General features: G+C 51.1%; 1 protein-coding gene across 1 annotated transcript in view; it reads right to left on the bottom strand.

Moving 5' to 3' along the window:
- Positions 1 to 21307, bottom strand: part of ghrhrl (growth hormone releasing hormone receptor, like) — a 133751-nt gene that overhangs the window by 71439 nt on the left and 41005 nt on the right. The window contains exon 4 of the mRNA XM_072508078.1: positions 20575 to 20672. Within this exon, the coding sequence (XP_072364179.1) occupies positions 20575 to 20672 (98 nt within the window). The remainder of the gene's footprint in view (positions 1 to 20574; positions 20673 to 21307) is intronic.

Here is a 21307-nt window from a genome sequence, read left to right as displayed (position 1 = left end):
TAGAGGGACGGTAGAATTTCAGAGGGTTGCGGTGCTGGAGGAGAGTTCAGAGATCGGGAGGTGCCATTCCAGGAATGGATTTGAAAACAGGGTTGAGAATTTTATAATGGGCGCATTACTTAACTGGCAACCGTGTATGCCAGGGAGCACAGGGGTGATGGGTGACCAGGTTCAGCGCGGGGAAGAGCACGGCACCCAGAGTTCTGAATGGCCTCAAATTTGCAGAGGCCAGAATGTGAGAGGAGCTCCGAATAGTCCATCCTCAAGGCCGGGGAAGAGCTGAGACAGGGGAACGGAGGAATGTTCCAGAAGTGGAGAAGTCGGAAGCTCAACCCTTGGACAAATGTCAAACAGAGATTGAGGACAGTCCGGTTCAGCCTCCAGGAGAGGCAACGGCATCAGTGGGGAGCTGGGAGACAGAATGTGCGACTGAGGTCGAAGACAATTCTTCCCAACGTTGAACTGGAAGATATTTCTGCTCATCCAGGGCTGGAGGCCGGTTACGAGACTCCCTCCCCTCCTGTCACTGATTTTTCGACCTGGGTTCGGGACTCGAGACTGGGCCGCCAACTCTGGTTGGATGTTTCCCAGGAGATTTATCACAAACCGACTGACTGCTCCACCATTGACTGTCTAGTGGTGTACCACCTTCAGACGCCAATTAGAAAACAAATGTCCATTTTGTTGGAGGAGTCAGAGTCAAGCGACCATTTCACCCCTGCCACCACCCCCCACCACACCAACCCTATCCTCCACCTCTCGCCAACCCTATCCCCATTACCCCACCAACCCCACCCCACCCAGCCATCAACTTCCCTCTCCCCACCACTCCAATTCCATCCCTCACCACCTGCCAAACCCACCCCTCTCCCCGCCAAACACATGCCCTGCCCCCCACCAACCCATCCCTTTCCCCTGCCAAACCCATCCCCAACCCCTGCCAACCCCATCCCTTTCCCCTGCCAGCCCCATCCCTCTCTCCTGCCAAACTCATCTCCAAACCCCGCCAACCCCATCCCCTGCCCCCCACCAACCCCATTCCCCAAATCCCCACCCCCACCAATCCCATCCCCCTCCCTGCCAACCTTCCCCCTCCAACAAACTCCCCTCCAACAATCTCCCCCTCCAACAATCTCCCCCTCCAACAACCTCCCTCTCCAACAATCTCCCCCTCAAACAACCTCCCTCTCCAACAATCTCCCCCTCCAACAATCTCCCCCTCCAACAATCTCCCCCTCCAACAATCTCCCTCTCCAACAATCTCCCCCTCCAACAATCTCCCCCTCCAACAACCTCCCTCTCCAACAATCTCCCCCTCCAACAATCTCCCCCTCCAACAATCTCCCCCTCCAACAACCTCCCTCTCCAACAATCTCCCCCTCCAACAATCTCCCCCTCCAACAATCTCCCCCTCCAACAATCTCCCCCTCCAACAATCTCCACCTCCAACAAACTCCCCTCCAACAATCTCCCCTCTCAAACAACCTCCCTCTCCAACAATCTCCCCTCCAACAACCCCCCCCCCAACAATCCACTGCGCTACCGTGCTGCGCTGCTTGGGAGTATGTTCTCCCTCCAGAGCTGAATTGCACCAGTTTTACGGTCCCCTTGGGGTAGTACAGCAGGATGCAATCCAGTGTTCCACACCATGCAAATTTATGGAATACAAGGGATTCCCAGGGAGCCACCTGCTCAAGATGGCCAAGTGGTGAAACCCCAAACATTGACCACATCAAAGAGAAGTATGCGGTGAAATCACACGCTTGAGTGATTGGAATCACAAACATCTCTTTGATGTGGTCAATGTTCACAAAAATTGTGCTTTCACCACAGGCCACTGAACGGTGAAGGGAGATGAATGAATCACAGGTACAGATGGTTTGTAGAAGCTGTCAATCACAGACCACTGCTAGAAAGCTATGAATGACTCGCATTCAGATGCTGGAATGGACACATGGAACTGCAAGATAAGTATTACAGCTATAATGCTTCCCACTGCCCCTGTCTGGACTGTTCTCTAACTTCCAGAGAGGGGATCCTTTTCTGTGTGGAAGGGGTGGAGGGAATGTGTTGGTGGGGGCAAGTAGGGAAGGCTCTGTGGAGGGGGTTCCTTAAGGCAGGGGGTATCTGGAGGGGGGAGTCTACCTCGCACAGGGGTACCTATGGGAGAGGCACGTGCCCGGGGGGTCTGGCAGAGGAGGTGTGGGCAGGCAGTGTACTGTTGGCTGGGAGGGGGAGGGGGCTTGGCCCTCGGATGGGCTAAGATGGTCTCTACCAGCGTGGGCTTCACGTGGTGGACCTCATGGTGGGCCAAGGGGGACAGCCGCGAGTTTCACCACGTCAGGGCCAAGCTGGTAAAAACCACAAGTGATCCGCGCCCACGTGGTTCCCGGCCGCGGGTGGGCGGAGCATAGGCCACCTGGCCCGTGAACTAAATGCAAATGGGTCATTAAGACCATAGAATTTTAGGAACTGCTCGATGAACAAAAAGGTCTTTCGGCCCATCTTCCCCCACCCTGGCATTAATGAACAACACTGGTGATTGCAAGTTGGAGTTCGCTCAGCGAGATGCATGTTGTAGACTGGAGCTGTGGGTATCGATGGGAGGGGATTCCTTTCATCACATGACTGACCAGGAATCTCTCCCACATTCACTGCTTGCCTTGGGCCTATCTTGTCAGGATCTGGAGTTTGAAATTCTATCTCTTCGACCACATTATGAGCGCATCTTGCTTGGCCAACAAGTCCGGAGGTGGAACCCAAAGCTGGAGTTTTTGCTTCTGAGGCGGGGGGTGCTACCCACAGCCCTAGAAGACCCTCAACATCACTTGGTGTGTACGGGGCATAATTCCAAAGATTGCAGATGATACCGAACTTGTCTCCGCGGTGAGGAGGATGGTGGCAGATTTCAGGAGGACATAGTCAGGGCCTGTGAAATGGGTGTGAAATGATTCATTTCAGTGGGCTGAAATGAGGCAGTGGGTTGAAGCGTGAATGGTGCAGTTTTATACAGGGGCACAGGAACGGAGGCCGGGGGTTCTTCGCTGTGAGTCCGTCCCGCTGCTCGCGAGGACGGAGAACTGGGCGGCCAGCGGTCCACCAGCCGCCTTCCCCTGGATGGCGGGCCCCCCCCCCCGGCAGCGGGATTCTCCATTCCCGCCACCCGCCAGTGGGATTTGCCATCCTGGCCACCCCGCGCCGCCGGGAAACCTGTGGCCGTGGGTGCAATGCCGGCGCAGCGGAGAATCCCGCCGGCGGAGAAACCCCCTGGAGATGACTGATAAAATGGCCATACGGGATTGTTGGGTTTATAAGTGAGGGCAGGTAGAAGGTCCTGAGGGTACTCGACAGGGTGGATGTGTCCTCTTGTGGAAGAATCTAGAACGAGGGGTCACTGTTTAAAAATAAGGGGTCGCCCATTTAAGATACAGATGGGGGGGATGTTTTTCTCTCAGGCGGCTGTGAGTCTCCAGAACTCTCTTCCTCAAAGGGCAGTGGAAGCAGACTCTTTGGATATTTTTAAGGCAGAGCCTTAACAATGGGAGGGAAGGTGAAAGGTTATCGGGGGGGTGAGGCGGGAATGTGGGCCTGAGGCTACAATCAGGTCAGCTGCGATCTTATTGAATGGGGGAGCAGGCTCGAGGGGCCGAGTGGCCTCCTCCTGCTCCCAATTCCTACGGTCGCAAACAGCAAGGAAGACCAGCTGAACCTTCATAAAACATGGGTTCGGAGCCGGCTGGAGGACCGTGTTCAATTCTGGGCACCACACTTCCGAAAGAGGGAGCGCAGAGGAAGTTTACCGGAATGGTGAGACGGAATAAAGATTTCAGTTCCACGGAAACACTGAAGAAACTGGGACCTTTCTTCTCAGAGAAGAGGCGTTTAAGGAGAGGTTTGAGTAATGTTGTGATCTCCATAGAGATTGAAAACCTTTAAAAAGAAATTAAAACTTGTCGTTATTCGTGATAGGATGACACGTCCAAGATGTAGCATTTTGGAAAAAGCTTTTACTGTGTCAGGTGACTAAATAAAAATATTATTGAGTAAACACTGGGTGGGATTCTCCGACCCCCCCCCTGCCGGGTGGGAGAATCGCCGGGGGTCGGCGTGAATCCCGCCCGCGCCGTCCACCCAATTCTCCCGCCCCCCCAAAAACCGGCCAGGCATGAGTCGCGCCGCCCGCCTCGGAGAATGGCGAGGTCCGGCGCAACTCAATGGGGCCGCCCGAATTCTCCGGCCCGCGATGGCCCGAAGTCCCGCCCGTCTGTAGCCGGTCCCGCCGGCGTCAATTAGAGTAGGTGCTGTACCGGCGGGACCTGGCGGCACGGGCGGGCTCCGGGGTTCCTGGGGGGTCGCGGGGAGATCTGGCCCCGGGAGGTGCCCCCACGGTGGACTGGCCCATCGATCCGCGGGCCTGTGCCGTGGGGCCACTCTATTGTTCCGCACCGGAGGCCGTGGTCGTCCACCATTCCTGGCGCGGAAGCGATTCCCTCTGCGCATGTGCGGGGATGACGCCAGCACACGCTGGTGCTCCCGCGCATGCGCCCACTCGCGCTGGCCGACGGAGGCCCTTCGGCGCCGGTTGGCGTGGTGACAAGCCCCTTTCCCGCCGCCCGGCGGGGCACCAACCACTCCAGGGCGGGCCTAGCCCCTGAAGGTGCGGACGATTCCGCACCTTTGGGGCGGCCCGACGCCGGAGTGGTTCACGCCACTCCATCCCGCCAGGTCCCCCAGCCCCGCCGGGTACGGGAGAATCCCGTCTACTATTTTATTTTCCAGGAAACTTATGCTTTAAACGCTAGAAGTGTTTTCCTTATCACACAACGCACTCCCGTGGAGGTACAATTCTTACAGCAAACAGTTCACATTTACTCTTAGCTTACAAAGGGCGGCTTCTCTTCATTTTCCCAGCCAGGTAACATCTAATGTCAAAGTTACCTTTCCCTATGAGGGTAATATTGTAGATTATTTCCTCCAGATCCAAGCTAGGCAAATCTTCCAGCCTCTTTTAAACCCTTACAAATCAGGTTTTCATTCTGGGAACAAGCTCTTAACTGATAGAGTCAGCATTTCCTCTGTTTAAGGTGCAGGCATTGCTAATTCCAGATTTTTTTCCCCCCTCCACCTCTCCAAACTGGAACAATAATCTATCTGTGATGTTTCTGGATTGATAGGGAAGCCTGTAACCTAATCTCACATTGCTTCCGCTCTCCTCTTCTCCATGGCAATGGGAAATGTATTGGTCTTGAATATAATTTGAAATGCCAATCAGTTACCTTTGAACTCAGCTCTCTTTCATCTTAGGAGTGAAGGGATAGTTTTCACCACAACTGTTTATGACTTATAACACTTTTCTGGGGCCTAAGCATCTGCTCAGAAACAGCTGTCATTGTCGCTAAGTAGAAATACCTTGCACCTTCTTCTCAATGAAACAATCTTCCTTTGATTTTTACCAATAAAATCACCCAAGCTTTGTTGTCCGATAGACTCCATCATAGGTCACATGACCCTTTCATCCACTCTAAGTTTAAAGAAACAGTCCCGAAACTCTTACAATCCAAAAATTGTAATTCTGAGACAGAATCGTTCTATTAACACCACAATTGTAAAGATAAAGGTAAAATCACCGTAGTCCCAGATGGCCATAGGCTTTCGCCTTTGAGGGGGGCGAGCTGACTGGTGGCGATTTAACCTGTGGGTCACCACACCTCAGGCGAGGGGCAAGGTTGAGAAGGCGGGGCCTTCATGAATAACCTCGGTCGATACAGGAATTGAACCCACGCTGCTGGCCTCGCTCTGCATCATGAACCAGCCGTCCAGCCCACTGAGCTAAAGCGGCCCCCGAGAGTGAAGCGTAAGGGTAAATAAAGAGAAACTGTTTCCACTGTCAGAAGGGGCGGCAGGGTGGCACAATGTGAGCACTGCTGCCTCACAGCGCCAGGGACACAGGTTCAATTCCAGCCTTGGGTGACTGTCTGTGCGGAGTCTGCACCTTCTCCCCGTGTCTCCGTGGGTTTCCGTCGGGTGCTCCGGTTTCCTCCCACAGTGCAAAGGTGTGCAGGATAGGTGGATTGGTCGTGCTAAAATTGCCCTTTCATGTCCAGGGATGTGCTGGTTAGGTTACATAGATACGGCCGGGGAGTTGGGCTAGGTACAAAGAACAAAGAACAAAGAAATGTACAGCACAGGAACAGGCCCTTCGGCCCTCCAAGCCCGTGCCGACCATACTGCCCGACTAAACTACAATCTTCTACACTTCCTGGGTCCGTATCCTTCTATTCCCATCCTATTCATATATTTGTCAAGATGCCCCTTAAATGTCCCTATCGTCCCTGCCTCCACTACCTCCTCCGGTAGTGAGTTCCAGGCACCCACTACCCTCTGCGTAAAAAACTTGCCTCGTACATCTACTCTAAACTTTGCCCCTCTCACCTTAAACCTATGCCCCCTAGTAATTGACCCCTCTACCCTGGGGAAAAGCCTCTGACTATCCACTCTGTCTATGCCCCTCATAATTTTGTATACCTCTATCAGGTCGCCCCTCAACCTCCTTCGTTCCAGTGAGAACAAACCGAGTTTATTCAATCGCTCCTCATAGCTTATGCCCTCCATACCAGGCAACATTCTGGTAAATCTCTTCTGCACCCTCTCTAAAGCCTCCACATCCTTCTGGTAGTGTGGCGACCAGAATTGAACACTATACTCCAAGTGTGGCCTAACTAAGGTTCTATACAGCTGCAACATGACTTGCCAATTCTTATACTCAATGCCCCGGCCAATGAAGGCAAGCATGCCGTATGCCTTCTTGACTACCTTCTCCACCTGTGTAGCCCCTTTCAGTGATCTGTGGACCTGTACTCCTAGATCTCTTTGACTTTCAATACTCTTGAGGGTTCTACCATTCACTGTATATTCCCTACCTGCATTAGCCCTTCCAAAATGCATTACCTCACATTTGTCCAGGTTAAACTCCATCTGCCATCTCTCCGCCCAAGTCTCCAGACAATCTAAATCCTGCTGTATCCTCAGACAGTCCTCATCGCTATCCGCAATTCCACCAACCTTTGTGTCGTCTGCAAACTTACTAATCAGACCAGTTACATTTTCCTCCAAATCATTTATATATACTACAAAGAGCAAAGGTCCCAGCACTGATCCCTGTGGAACACCACTGGTCACAGCCCTCCAATTAGAAAAGCATCCCTCCATTGCTACCCTCTGCCTTCTATGGCCTAGCCAGTTCTGTATCCACCTTGCCAGTTCACCCCTGATCCCGTGTGACTTCACCTTTTGTACCAGTCTACCATGAGGGACCTTGTCAAAGGCCTTACTGAAGTCCATATAGACAACATCTACTGCCCTACCTGCATCAATCATCTTAGTGACCTCCTCGAAAAACTCTATCAAGTTAGTGAGACACGACCTCCCCTTCACAAAACCGTGCTGCCTCTCACTAATACGTCCATTTGCTTCCAAATGGGAGTAGATCCTGTCTCGAAGAATTCTCTCCAGTAATTTCCCTACCACTGAAGTAAGGCTCACCGGCCTGTAGTTCCCGGGATTATCCCTGCCACCCTTCTTAAACAGAGGAACAACATTGGCTATTCTCCAGTCCTCCGGGACATCCCCTGAAGACAGCGAGGATCCAAAGATTTCTGTCAAGGCCTCAGCAATTTCCTCTCCAGCCTCCTTCAGTATTCTGGGGTAGATCCCATCCGGCCCTGGGGACTTATCTACCTTAATATTTTTTAAGACACCCAACACCTCGTCTTTTTGGATCACAATGTGACCCAGGCTATCTACACCCCCTTCTCCAGACTCAACATCTACCAATTCCTTCTCTTTGGTGAATACTGATGCAAAGTATTCATTTAGTACCTCGCCCATTTCCTCTGGCTCCACACATAGATTCCCTTGCCTATCCTTCAGTGGGCCAACCCTTTCCCTGGCTACCCTCTTGCTTTTTATGTAAGTGTAAAAAGCCTTGGGATTTTCCTTAACCCTATTTGCCAATGACTTTTCATGACCCCTTCTAGCCCTCCTGACTCCTTGCTTAAGTTCCTTCCTACTTTCCTTATATTCCACGCAGGCTTCGTCTGTTCCCAGCCTTTTAGCCCTGACAAATGCCTCCTTTTTCTTTTTGACGAGGCCTACAATATCACTCGTCATCCAAGGTTCCCGAAAATTGCCGTATTTATCTTTCTTCCTCACAGGAACATGCCTGTCCTGTATTCCTTTCAACTGACACTTGAAAGCCTCCCACATGTCAGATGTTGATTTGCCCTCAAACATCCGCCCCCAATCTATGTTCTTCAGTTCCCGCCTAATATTGTTATAATTAGCCTTCCCCCAATTTAGCACATTCATCCTCGGACCACTCTTATCCTTGTCCACCAGTACTTTAAAACTTACTGAATTGTGGTCACTGTTACCGAAATGCTCCCCTACTGAAACATCTACCACCTGGCCGGGCTCATTCCCCAATACCAGGTCCAGTACCGCCCCTTCCCTAGTTGGACTGTTTACATATTGTTTTAAGAAGCCCTCCTGGATGCTCCTTACAAACTCTGCCCCGTCTAAGCCCCTGGCACTAAGTGAGTCCCAGTCAATATTGGGGAAGTTGAAGTCTCCCATCACCACAACCCTGTTGTTTTTACTCTTTTCCAAAATCTGTCTACCTATCTGCTCCTCTATCTCCCGCTGGCTGTTGGGAGGCCTGTAGTATACCCCCAACATTGTGACTGCACCCTTCTTATTCCTGATCTCTACCCATATAGCCTCACTGCCCTCTGAGGTGTCCTCTCGCTGTATAGCTGTGATACTCTCCTGAACAAGTAGCGCAACTCCGCCTCCCCTTTTACATCCCCCTCTATCCCGCCTGAAACATCTAAATCCTGGAACGTTTAGCTGCCAATCCTGCCCTTCCCTCAACCAGGTCTCTGTAATGGCAACAACATCATAGTTCCAAGTAGTAATCCAAGCTCTAAGTTCATCTGCCTTACCCGTAATGCTCCTTGCATTAAAACATATGCACTTCAGGCCACCAGACCCGCTGTGTTCAGCAACTTCTCCCCGTCTGCGCTGCCTCAGAGCCACACTGTCCCTATTCCCTAGTTCTCCCTCAATGCTCTCACCTTCTGACCTATTGCTCCCGTGCCCACCCCTCTTTCAGAGGGTCGGTGCCAACATGATGGGCTGAATGGCCTCCTTCAGCACTGCAGGACTTCTAAGGGTCTATGGGTCATTAATCAGAGATTTATCGTGACATTTGGCTGTAGATCCATGGTGATTAATAAAATATGCCAATATGGTGTGATGATGTGCACCTCACTGTGTGAAAGGGTGGGGGAGGCAGACTCAGGAATAACTTTGAAAAGGAATTGAGTTGAATAATTAAAATGGGGATATTTGGCACAGTTTAGGGAACTAGCCAGGTGAGTGGAACTAATTGGATCACTTCAAAGTTGGGTAACCTCCCATAATGGGCATAGTAATCATCACGCCTGATTAACCCGTGCCCACTGTTTCTGAGGCAGGCAGCACGCAAACTACACGTACAGTGTGCAACCATCGCTCGGTGGGTTGTTACATCACTGCAAAGTGGCGCTAACTTGTGAGAAACACAGATAATGGGAGCAGGTTGGAGGGCATTTGGCCATTCAAGCCTGCTCTCCCATTTATTATGATCGTGGCTCATCGTCAAACTCAATAGCTAATCCCGCTTTACCCCATATCCTTTAATCTACTTCACCCCAAGTGCTATATCTAACTGCTTCCTGAAAACACACATTGATTTTGCCTCAATTGTTTTCTGTGGTAGCGAATTCCACAGGCCGACCATTCTCTCGGTGAAGAAATTACTCCTCGAGCGTCATTCTCCGACCCCCCGCCGGATCGGAGAATGGCCGTTGGCCGCCGTGAATCCCGCCCCCGCCAAAGTCTCCGGTACCGGAGATTGGGCGGGGGCGGGAATCGGGCCGCGCCGTTTGGCGGGACCCCCCCCCGCTCAATTCTCCGGCCCGGATGGGCCGAAGTCCCGCTCAGAAATTGCCTGTCCCACCGGCGTAAATCAAAGCTGGTATTTGCCGGCGGGACCAGGCGGCGTGGTCGGGCTCCGGGGTCCTGGGGGGGGCGCGGGGCGATCTGAACCCGGGGGGTGCCCCCACGGTGGCCTGGCCCGCGATCGGGGCCCACCGATCCGCGGGCGGGCCTGTGCCGTGGGGGCACTCTTTCCCTTCCGCCTCCGCCACGGCCTCCACAATGGCGGAGGCGGAAGAGACTCCCCCCACTGCGCATGCGCGGGAAACTGACAGCGGCCGCTGACACTCCCGCGCATGCGCCACATTTCCGCGCCAGCTGGCGGGGCACCAAACGCCATTTCCGCCAGCTGGCGGGGCGGAAATCCCTCCGGCGCCGGCCTAGCCCCTCAATGTTGGGGCTCGGCCCCCAAAGATGCGGAGCATTCCGCACCTTTGGGCCGGTAGCGATGCCCGTCTGATTGGCGCTGTTGGGGGAGAATTCTGCCCCTCATCTCAGTCCCAAATGATCTACCTTCCCTATCTCTGTAATCCCCTACAACCCTTACTATCTCTGTAATCCCCTACAATCCTCACTATCTCTGTAATCTCCTACAACCCTCACTATCTCTGTAATCTCCTACACCCCTCACTATCTCTGTAATCCTCTACAACCCTCACTATCTCTGTAATCTCCTACAACCCTCCCTATCTCTGTAATTCCCTACAACCCTCACTATCTCTGTAATCTCCTACAACCCTCACTATCCCTGTAATCTCCTACACCCCTCACTATCTCTGTAATCCCCTACAACCCTCACTATCTCTGTAATCCCCTAAAACCCTCACTATCTCTGTAATCCCCTACAACCCTCACTATCTCTGTAATCCCCTACAACCCTCACTATCTCTGTAATCCCCTACAACCCTCACTATCTCTGTAATCTCCTACAACACTCGCTATCTCTGTAATCTCCAACAACCCTCACTATCTCTGTAATCCCCTACAACCCTCACTATCTCTGTAATCCCCTACAACCCTCACTATCTCTGTAATCCCCTACAACCCTCACTATCTCTGGTATCCCCTACAATCCTCACTATCTCTGTAATCCTCTACAACCCTCACTATCTCTGTAATCTCCAACAACCCTCACTATCTCTGCAATCACCTACAACCCTCCCTATCTCTGTAATCCCCAACAACCCTCACTATCTCTGTAATCCCCAACAAACATCCCTATTTCTGTAATGTCCTACAACCCTCACTATCTCAGTAATCTCATACCACCCTCACTATCTCTGTAATCCCCTACAACCCCCACTATCTCTGTAATCTCCTACAACCCTCACTATCTTTGTAATCCCCTACAACCCTCACTATCTCTGTAATCTCCTACAACCCTCACTATCTCTGTAATCCCCAACAACCCTCACTATCTCTGTAATCCCCAACAATCCTCCCTATCTCTGTAATCCCCAACAACCCTCACTATCTCTGTAATCCCCAACAACCCTCACTATCTCTGTAATCTCATACAACCCTCACTATCTCTGTAATCTCCTACAACCCTCACTATCTCTGTAATCTCCTACAACCCTCACTATCTCTGTAATCCCCTACAACCCTCACAATCTCTGTAATCCCCTACACCCCTCACTATCTCTGTAATCCCCTACAACCCTCACTATCTCTGTAATCCCCAACAATCCTCCCTATCTCTGTAATCCCCAACAACCCTCACTATCTCTGTAATCCCCAACAACCCTCACTATCTCTGTAATCCCCAACAATCCTCCCTATCTCTGTAATCCCCAACAACCCTCCCTATCTCTGTAATCCCCAACAACCCTCACTATCTCTGGAATCCCCAACAAACCTCCCTATCTCTGTAATCTCCTACAACCCTCACTATCTCTGTAATCCCCAACAACCCTCACTATCTCTGTAATCTCCTACAGCCCTCACTATCTCTGTAATCCCCTAGAACCCTCACTATCTCTGTAATCCCCTACAACCCTCACTATCTCTGTAATCCCCTACAACCCTCACTATCTCTGTAATCTCCTACACCCCTCACTATCTCTGTAATCCACTACAACCCTCACTATCTCTGTAATCCCCAACAACCCTCACTATCTCTGTTATCTTCTACAACCCTCACTATCTCTGTAATCCCCTACAACCCTCACTATCTCTGTAATCTCCTACACCCCTCACTATCTCTGTAATCCCCTACAACCCTCACTAACTCTGTAATCTCCTACAAACCTCATTATCTCTGTAATCCCCTACAACCCTCACTATCTCTGTAATCCCCTACAACCCTCACTATCTCTGTAATCCCCTACAACCCTCACTATCTCTGTAATACCCTACAGCCCTCACTATCTCTGTAATCTCCTACAACACTCGCTATCTCTGTAATCTCCAACAACCCTCACTATCTCTGTAATCCCCTACAACCCTCACTATCTCTGTAATCCCCTACAACCCTCACTATCTCTGTAATCCCCTACAACCCTCACTATCTCTGGTATCCCCTACAATCCTCACTATCTCTGTAATCCTCTACAACCCTCACTATCTCTATAATCTCCTACAACCCTCACTATCTCTGTAATCTCCAACAACCCTCACTATCTCTGCAATCACCTACAACCCTCCCTATCTCTGTAATCCCCAACAACCCTCACTATCTCTGTAATCCCCAACAAACATCCCTATTTCTGTAATGTCCTACAACCCTCACTATCTCAGTAATCTCATACCACCCTCACTATCTCTGTAATCCCCTACAACCCCCACTATCTCTGTAATCTCCTACAACCCTCACTATCTTTGTAATCCCCTACAACCCTCACTATCTCTGTAATCTCCTACAACCCTCACTATCTCTGTAATCCCCTACAACCCTCACTATCTCTGTAATCCCCAACAATCCTCCCTATCTCTGTAATCCCCAACAACCCTCACTATCTCTGTAATCCCCAACAACCCTCACTATCTCTGTAATCTCATACAACCCTCACTATCTCTGTAATCTCCTACAACCCTCACTATCTCTGTAATCCCCTACAACCCTCACAATCTCTGTAATCCCCTACACCCCTCACTATCTCTGTAATCCCCTACAACCCTCACTATCTCTGTAATCCCCAACAATCCTCCCTATCTCTGTAATCCCCAACAACCCTCACTATCTCTGTAATCCCCAACAACCCTCACTATCTCTGTAATCCCCAACAATCCTCCCTATCTCTGTAATCCCCAACAACCCTCCCTATCTCTGTAATCCCCAACAACCCTCACTATCGCTGGAATCCCCAACAAACCTCCCTATCTCTGTAATCTCCTACAACCCTCACTATCTCTGTAATCCCCAACAACCCTCACTATCTCTGTAATCTCCTACAGCCCTCACTATCTCTGTAATCCCCTAGAACCCTCACTATCTCTGTAATCCCCTACAACCCTCACTATCTCTGTAATCCCCTACAACCCTCACTATCTCTGTAATCTCCTACACCCCTCACTATCTCTGTAATCCACTACAACCCTCACTATCTCTGTAATCCCCAACAACCCTCACTATCTCTGTTATCTTCTACAACCCTCACTATCTCTGTAATCCCCTACAACCCTCACTATCTCTGTAATCTCCTACACCCCTCACTATCTCTGTAATCCCCTACAACCCTCACTAACTCTGTAATCTCCTACAAACCTCATTATCTCTGTAATCCCCTACAACCCTCACTATCTCTGTAATCTCCTACAACCCTCACTATCTCTGTAATCTCCTACAATCCTCACTATCTCTGTAATCTCCTACAACCCTCCCTATCTCTGTAATCCGCAACAGCCCTCACTATCTCTGTAATCCCAACAAACCTCCCTATCTCTGTAATGTCCTACAACCCTCACTATCTCAGTAATCTCATATAACCCTCACTATCTCTGTAATCCCCTACAACCCTCACTATCTCTGTAATCCTCTACAACCCTCACTATCTCTGTAATCCCCTACAACCCTCACTATCTCTGTAATCCTCTACAACCCTCGCTATCACTATAATCCCCAACAACCCTCACTATCTCTGTAGTCTCCTACAACCCTCACTATCTCTGTAATTTCCTCCATCCCTCACTATCTCTGTAACCTCCTAAAACCCTCACTATCTCTGTAATCATACGATTTACATTTCAGAAGGAGGCCATTCGGCCCATCGAGTCTGCACCGGCCCTTGGAAAGAGCACCTTACCCAAGCCCACACCTCCACCCTATCCCCGTAGCCCAGTAACCCCACCCAGATATTTGGACACAAAGGTCAATTTAGCGTGGCCAATCCACCCAACCTGCACATCTTTGGACTGTGGGAGGAAACCGGAGCACCCGGAGGAAACCCACGCAGACACGGGGAGACCGTGCAGACTCCACACATACAGTGACCCAAGCCGGGAATCGACCCTGTAGCACTGTTGCTTCACAGTTCCAGAGTCCCAGGTTTGATTCCCGGATGGGTCACTCTCTGTGCGGAATCTGCACGTTCTCCCCGTGTCTGCGTGGGTTTCCTCCGGGCGCTCCGGTTTCCTCCCACAATCCAAAGATGTGCAGGTTTGGTGGATTGGCTATAGGGTGGAGGTGTGGGCTTGGGTAGGGTGCTCTCTCCAAGGGCCGGTGGAGACTCGATGAGCTGAATGGCCTCCTTCTGCACTGTACATTCTACCCCGTATCCTCAGGCTGTTACCTCAGGTTCTGGACACACCCACCATGGGGAACATCCTTCCTGCATCTACCCTGTCTAAACCTGTTCGAATTTTATATGTTTCTATGAGATCCCCCTCATTCTTCTGAACTCCAATGAATATAATCATAACTGATTCAATCTCTCCTCACACGTCTGTCCTGGCATTCCAAGAACCAGTCCTGTAAACCTTCGCTGCACTCCCTCTAGAGCAAGAACATCCTTCCTCAGATAAGGAGACGAAAACTGCACACAATATTCCAGGTGTGGCCTCACCAAGGCCCTGTATAATTGCAGCAACACATCCCTGCTCCTATACTCGAATCCACTCACAATGAAGGCCAACGTACCATTTGCCTTCTTTACCGCCTGCTGCACCTGCATGCTTACCTTCAGTGACTGGTGCTCGAGGACACCCAGGTCTCGTTGCACATTCCCCTCTCCTAATGTATTGCCATTCAGATAATACTCTGCTTTCCCATTTTTGTTACCAAAGTGGAAACTTCGCATTTATCCAAATTATACTGCATCTGTCATTCATTTGCCCACTCACTCAACTTGTCCAAATCACACTGAAGGATCTCTGCATCCTCCTCACAGCTCACCCTCCCACCCAACTTGGTGTCATCTGCAAATCTGGAGATATTGGGCGGGATTCTCCGGCCCCCCACCAGGTGGGAGAATCGCCGGGGATCAGCGTGAATCCCGCCCCCGCCGTCCTCCCAATTCTCCCGCCTCCCCCAAAAAACGGCCCGGCGTGAGTCACGCCACCCGCCTTGGAGAATGGCGGGGTCCGGTGCGACTCAATGGGTGCCGGGGCCCCCCGAATTCTCCGGCCCGCGATGGGCCGAAGCCCCGCCCACCTGGAGCCGGTCCCACCAGTGTAAATTGGAGTAGGTCCCTTACTGGCGGGACCTGACGGCAGGGGCAGGCTCCGGGGTTCCTGGGGGATCGCGGGGGGGGTCCGCCCCCGGGAGGTACCCCCACGGTGGCCTGGCCCGCGGTCGGGGCCCACTGATCCGCGGGCGGGCCTGTGCCGTGGGGGCACTCTATTCCTCCGCATCGGCCAATGTGGGGTCCTCCGCGATGGCCGATGTGGAGACGAACCCTTCCGCGCATGCGCCGACTCACGCCGGCCGGCGGAGGGCCTTTGGCGCCGGTTTCGTGGCGCCAAGCCCCTATCCCTCAGGCCGGCGGGGCGCCAACCACTCTGGGGCGGGCCTAGCCCCTGAAGGAGTGGAGGATTCCACACCTTGGGGGCGGCCCGACGCCGGAGTGGTTCGTGCCACTCCGTCCCGCCGGGAACCCCGCCCCGCCGGGTACGGGAGAATCCCGCCCATTACATTTAGTTCCCTCATCTAAATCATTAATATATCATGTGAACAGCTGGGGCCTCAGCACTGATCCCTGCGGCACCCCACCAGTCACTGCCTGCCATTTGGAAAAAGACTCTTTGTTTCCTGTCTGCCAACCAATTCTCAATTACGCTACCCCTATTCCCATGTGCTTTAATTTTACACGCTAATCTCGTATGTGAGACTTTACCGAAGCCTTCTGAAGCGCCAAACAAACCACATCTACTGGTTCCCCCTCGTCAATTCTACATGAGGTTAGCATGAGTTAAAAATCGTCAACACAAGTTCAGGACAGGCTGTAACTCTTAAAGAGGAGCTGCATTGTGATTGGGGCAGGTGATTTTGGTCAGGAAAACACACGGGATTGGCACAGCGTAACAGCGAGCGGGCCCGAAGGCTTTCTGATGTGGCTGGTGGCCTTGGTGCAGGAGGCACAGGGGAGGCCAGCGATCTCTCAACAGGGAATCAGGATCCCAAGAGAGAGCTAAGACGAGCAAGGAGGGGACATGAGAAGTATTTGGCAGGAAGGATCAAGGAAAACCCAAAAGCTTTCTATAGGTATGTCAGGAATAAGCGAATGACTAGGGACAGAGTAGGACCAGTCAAGGACAGGGATGGGAAGTTGTGTGTAGAGTCTGAAGAGATAGGCGAGATACTAAATGAATATTTTTCGTCAGTATTCACTCAGGAAAAAGATAATGTTGTGGAGGAGAATGCTGAGACCCAGGCTATTAGAATAGATGGCATTGAGGTACGTAGGGAAGAGGTGTTGGCAATTCTGGACAGGCTGAAAATAGATAAGTCCCCGGGACCTGATGGGATTTATCCTAGGATTCTCTGGGAGGCCAGGGAAGAGATTGCTGGACCATTGGCTTTGATTTTTATGTCATCATTGGATACAGGAATAGTGCCAGAGGACTGGAGGATAGCAAATGTGGTCCCTTTGTTCAAAAAGGGGAGCAGAGACAACCCCGGCAACTATAGACCGGTGAGCCTCACGTCTGTAGTGGGTAAAGTCTTGGAGGGGATTATAAGAGACAAGATTTATAATCATCTAGATAGGAATAATATGATTAGGGATAGTCAGCATGGCTTTGTGAAGGGTAGGTCATGCCTCACAAACCTTATCGAGTTCTTTGAGAAGGTGACTGAACAGGTAGACGAGGGTAGAGCAGTTGATGTGGTGTATATGGATTTCAGCAAAGCGTTTGATAAGGTTCCCCACGGTAGGCTATTGCAGAAAATACGGAGGCTGGGGATTGAGGGTGATTTAGAGATGTGGATCAGAAATTGGCTAGCTGAAAGAAGACAGAGGGTGGTGGTTGATGGGAAATGTTCAGAATGGAGTTCTGTCACAAGTGGAGTACCACAAGGATCTGTTCTGGGGCCGTTGCTGTTTGTCATTTTTATCAATGACCTAGAGGAAGGCGCAGAAGGGTGGGTGAGTAAATTTGCAGACGATACTAAAGTCGGTGGTGTTGTCGATAGTGTGGAAGGAAGTAGCAGGTTACAGAGGGATATAGATAAGCTGCAGTGCTGGACTGAGAGGTGGCAAATGGAGTTTAATGTAGAGAAGTGTGAGGTGATTCACTTTGGAAGGAAAAACAGGAATGCGGAATATTTGGCTAATGGTAAAGTTCTTGAAAGTGTGGATGAGCAGAGGGATCTAGGTGTCCATGTACATAGATCCCTGAAAGTTGCCACCCAGGTTGATAGGGTGGTGAAGAAGGCCTATGGAGTGTTGGCCTTTATTGGTAGAGGGATTGAGTTCCGGAGTCAGGAGGTCATGTTGCAGCTGTACAGAACTCTGGTACGGCCGCATTTGGAGTATTGCGTACAGTTCTGGTCACCGCATTATAGGAAGGACGTGGAGGCTTTGGAACGGGTGCAGAGGAGATTTACCAGGATGTTGCCTGGTATGGAGGGAAAATCTTATGAGGAAAGGCTGATGGACTTGAGGTTGTTTTCGTTAGAGAGAAGAAGGTTAAGAGGAGACTTAATAGAGGCATACAAAATGATCAGAGGGATAGATAGGGTGGACAGTGAGAGCCTTCTCCCGCGGATGGAAATGGCTAGCACGAGGGGACATAGCCTTAAACTGAGGGGTAATCGATATAGGACAGAGGTCAGGGATAGGTTCTTTACGCAAAGAGTAGTGAGGCCGTGGAATGCCCTACCTGCTACAGTAGTGAACTCGCCAACATTGAGGGCATTTAAAAGTTTATTAGATAAACATATGGATGATAATGGTATAGTGTAGGTTAGATGGCTTTTGTTTCGGTGCAACATCGTGGGCCGAAGGGCCTGTACTGCGCTGTATTGTTCTATGTTCTATGTTCAATCCCCTCCAGACAAACTTAGTGAAGGCCATGTGGGACCCTATAGCTGTGGCGATCAATGGTAGACATCCCAAATACTCTCCACTTGACTGAATGAGTTCAATTCCAACAATACTCAGGGAGCTGCACATCTTCCAGGAAAACGCAGCCCACGTGATTGGCATTCAATCCGCCATAATAAACATTTGCTCCATGAAAATGAAATGAAAATCGCTTATTGTCACAAGTAGGCTTCAAATGAAGTTACTGCGAAAAGCCCCGAGTCGCCACATTCCGGCGCCTGTTCGGGGAGGCTGGTACGGGAATTGAACCCGCGCTGCTGGCCTGCCTTGGCCTGCTTTCAAAGCCAGCGATTTAGCCCTGTGCTAAACAGCCCCACCACCACAACATACAGTAGCAGCCGTGTGCACCATCTATAAAATACATAGAACATAGAACATTACAGCGCAGTACAGGCCCTTCGGCCCTCGATGTTGCGCCGACCTGTGAAACCACTCTAAAGCCCATCTACACTATAGAACATCTACACTATACTACATCGCAGTAACTCAGCAAGGCTCCTTCGACAGCACCTTCCAAACCTGCGACCTCTACCACCTTGAAGGACAGGGGCAGCAGGTGCACGGGGACCCCACCCCCTGCAAGTTCCCCTCCGAACCAGACACACCGCCCTGACTTGGAAATATATCGGCTCTTCCTTCGCTGGTACTTGATAAATTAATTTATTGTGTAAACGATGAATCATTGCCAGGTCCTTCAGTGAGAGCATTGAAAACATCAGCCAAATACAAAGCCTTGTAAAGATACAGATGCCCATTGAGAATCTTTTGAAGTTGTGCCTCTCTATGCTCCCAGGCCAATTAAAGGAGTTTTATTCTTTCAGAGGGTGGCCTGTCAGAGAACAATCAATATTGCTGTTTGTTTTCAGGGCTGATATTCAAATCAGGACAAACGAATTGCCAGGGGAAAAAAGACCAAAGGACATCTGATTCGCCAGCAAGTATCCTGTCTCGTCATATGACCCAATGATAATGGCCGTTGTTGAATAATCATCGCAGTTAATCCCCATCAATTAGTCCACAACAGACCCTGGTGTAAGAACTGGGGACATCTCCCAGTTCTTTGGAGCTCAAAGATCATAGCATTTACAGTGCAGAAGGAGGCCATTCAGCCCATCGAGTCTGCACCGGCCCTTGTAAAGAGCAACCCATTTAAACCCACATCTCCACCCTATCCCCGTAACCCAGTAACCCCACCTCACCTTTTGGACACCAAGGGGCAATTTATCATGGCCGATCCACCTAACCTGCACATTGTTGGACTGTGGGAGGAAACCGGAGCGCCCGGAGGAAACCCACGCACACACGGGGAGAACGTGCAGACTCCGCACAGACGGTGACCCAGGCCGGGAATCGAACCCGGGACTCTGGTGCTGTGAGGCAGCAGTGCTAACCACTGTGCCACCGTGCTGCCACCTTGGTCGCTCCTTGTTGGCCCTAGACCCCCCCAGTCACCATCTCTTCGCAAGCGAAGAGCCAAGCAGTGAGAGCGGATGAGGTTGGCGTACCGGCGGTGTCACCGACAAGGTGGGTTCAAACCCCGCCAGGTCAGCTGGTGAAATTAAATTCAACACCCTATAATCTGGGATTGAAAAGCTAGTCTCGGTAATGATGAGCATAACAGCCGTCATTAATTGTTGTAAAATACCATCGGCTTCACTCATATCGGGAAATGTAGTGCTCGGAGTTGGACTCACGGTCTTCATCCTCAAGGAGGACTAGTTTTAAAATTCCAGATTTTATTAATTGAATTTAAATTCCACCGGTTGCCGTGGTGGGATTTGAACCCTTGTCCCCAGAGCATTACCCTGGGCCTCTGGGCTATTGAATCAGTGAGAGTACCACTGCACCGCCATCTTCCTCTGACTAGGTTGAAGGCTCCATTGCCTCTCTTGACTTCTCCGGTGTCTTCATTTTTGTCGAGGGTGAGGATGGAACCGAGTTGCAAAGAACCCTGTTCATGATTTGCATTAAGGACATTCCAGTGTTGTGGACAGGGTGGAGGTTACAGAAGGGTCGCCTTCGATGGCATTCTCATTCTGAAAATAACACTCACCTCAGACGTAAGTTTTGGTGCATCGATGGCACAAGTGGTCAGGTCCGCTGGTAATGGGTCAGACCATCCTTCACTCGTACAGTTTCTTCTGATTGTGCCTGTCGAATGGATCAGAAAGTCAATCGCCTGACGGAACATACACCCAAGATCCACATTGAAGAAGCCAACACTCCGTCCCTGAGATTCCTCCATTTTCTTATTTTTTTTTTAAACTTACTGTTGGGAGTTTACAGCTGAATCCGGTCGGAGTGAGGACAGAGTGACTGCCGGTGAAAGAGCGCAAGGAGAGCGGCGGGGACATAGTGAAAGAGCGCGAGGAGAGCGGCGGGGACACAGAATAAAAGAGCGCGAGGAGAGCGGCGGGGACACAGTGAAAGAGCGCGAGGAGAGTGGCACGGACACAGAGAAAGAACGCGAGGAGAGTGGCACGGACACAATGAAAGAGCGTGAGGAGAGTGGCACGGACACAATAAAAGAGCGCGAGGAGAGTGGCACGGACACAGTGAAAGAGCGCAAGGAGAGTGGCACGGACACAATGAAAGAGCGCGAGGAGAGTGGCACGGACACAGAGAAAGAACGCGAGGAGAGTGGCACGGACACAGTGAAAGAGCGTGAGGAGAGTGGCACGGACACAATAAAAGAGCGCGAGGAGAGTGGCACGGACACAGTGAAAGAGCGTGAGGAGAGTGGCACGGACACAGTGAAAGAGCGTGAGGAGAGTGGCAGGGACACA

The sequence above is a fragment of the Scyliorhinus torazame genome, chromosome 6 (assembly GCF_047496885.1).
Source record: "Scyliorhinus torazame isolate Kashiwa2021f chromosome 6, sScyTor2.1, whole genome shotgun sequence".
NCBI lineage: Eukaryota > Metazoa > Chordata > Chondrichthyes > Carcharhiniformes > Scyliorhinidae > Scyliorhinus > Scyliorhinus torazame.
This window is presented reverse-complemented; position numbering and strand designations above follow the sequence as displayed.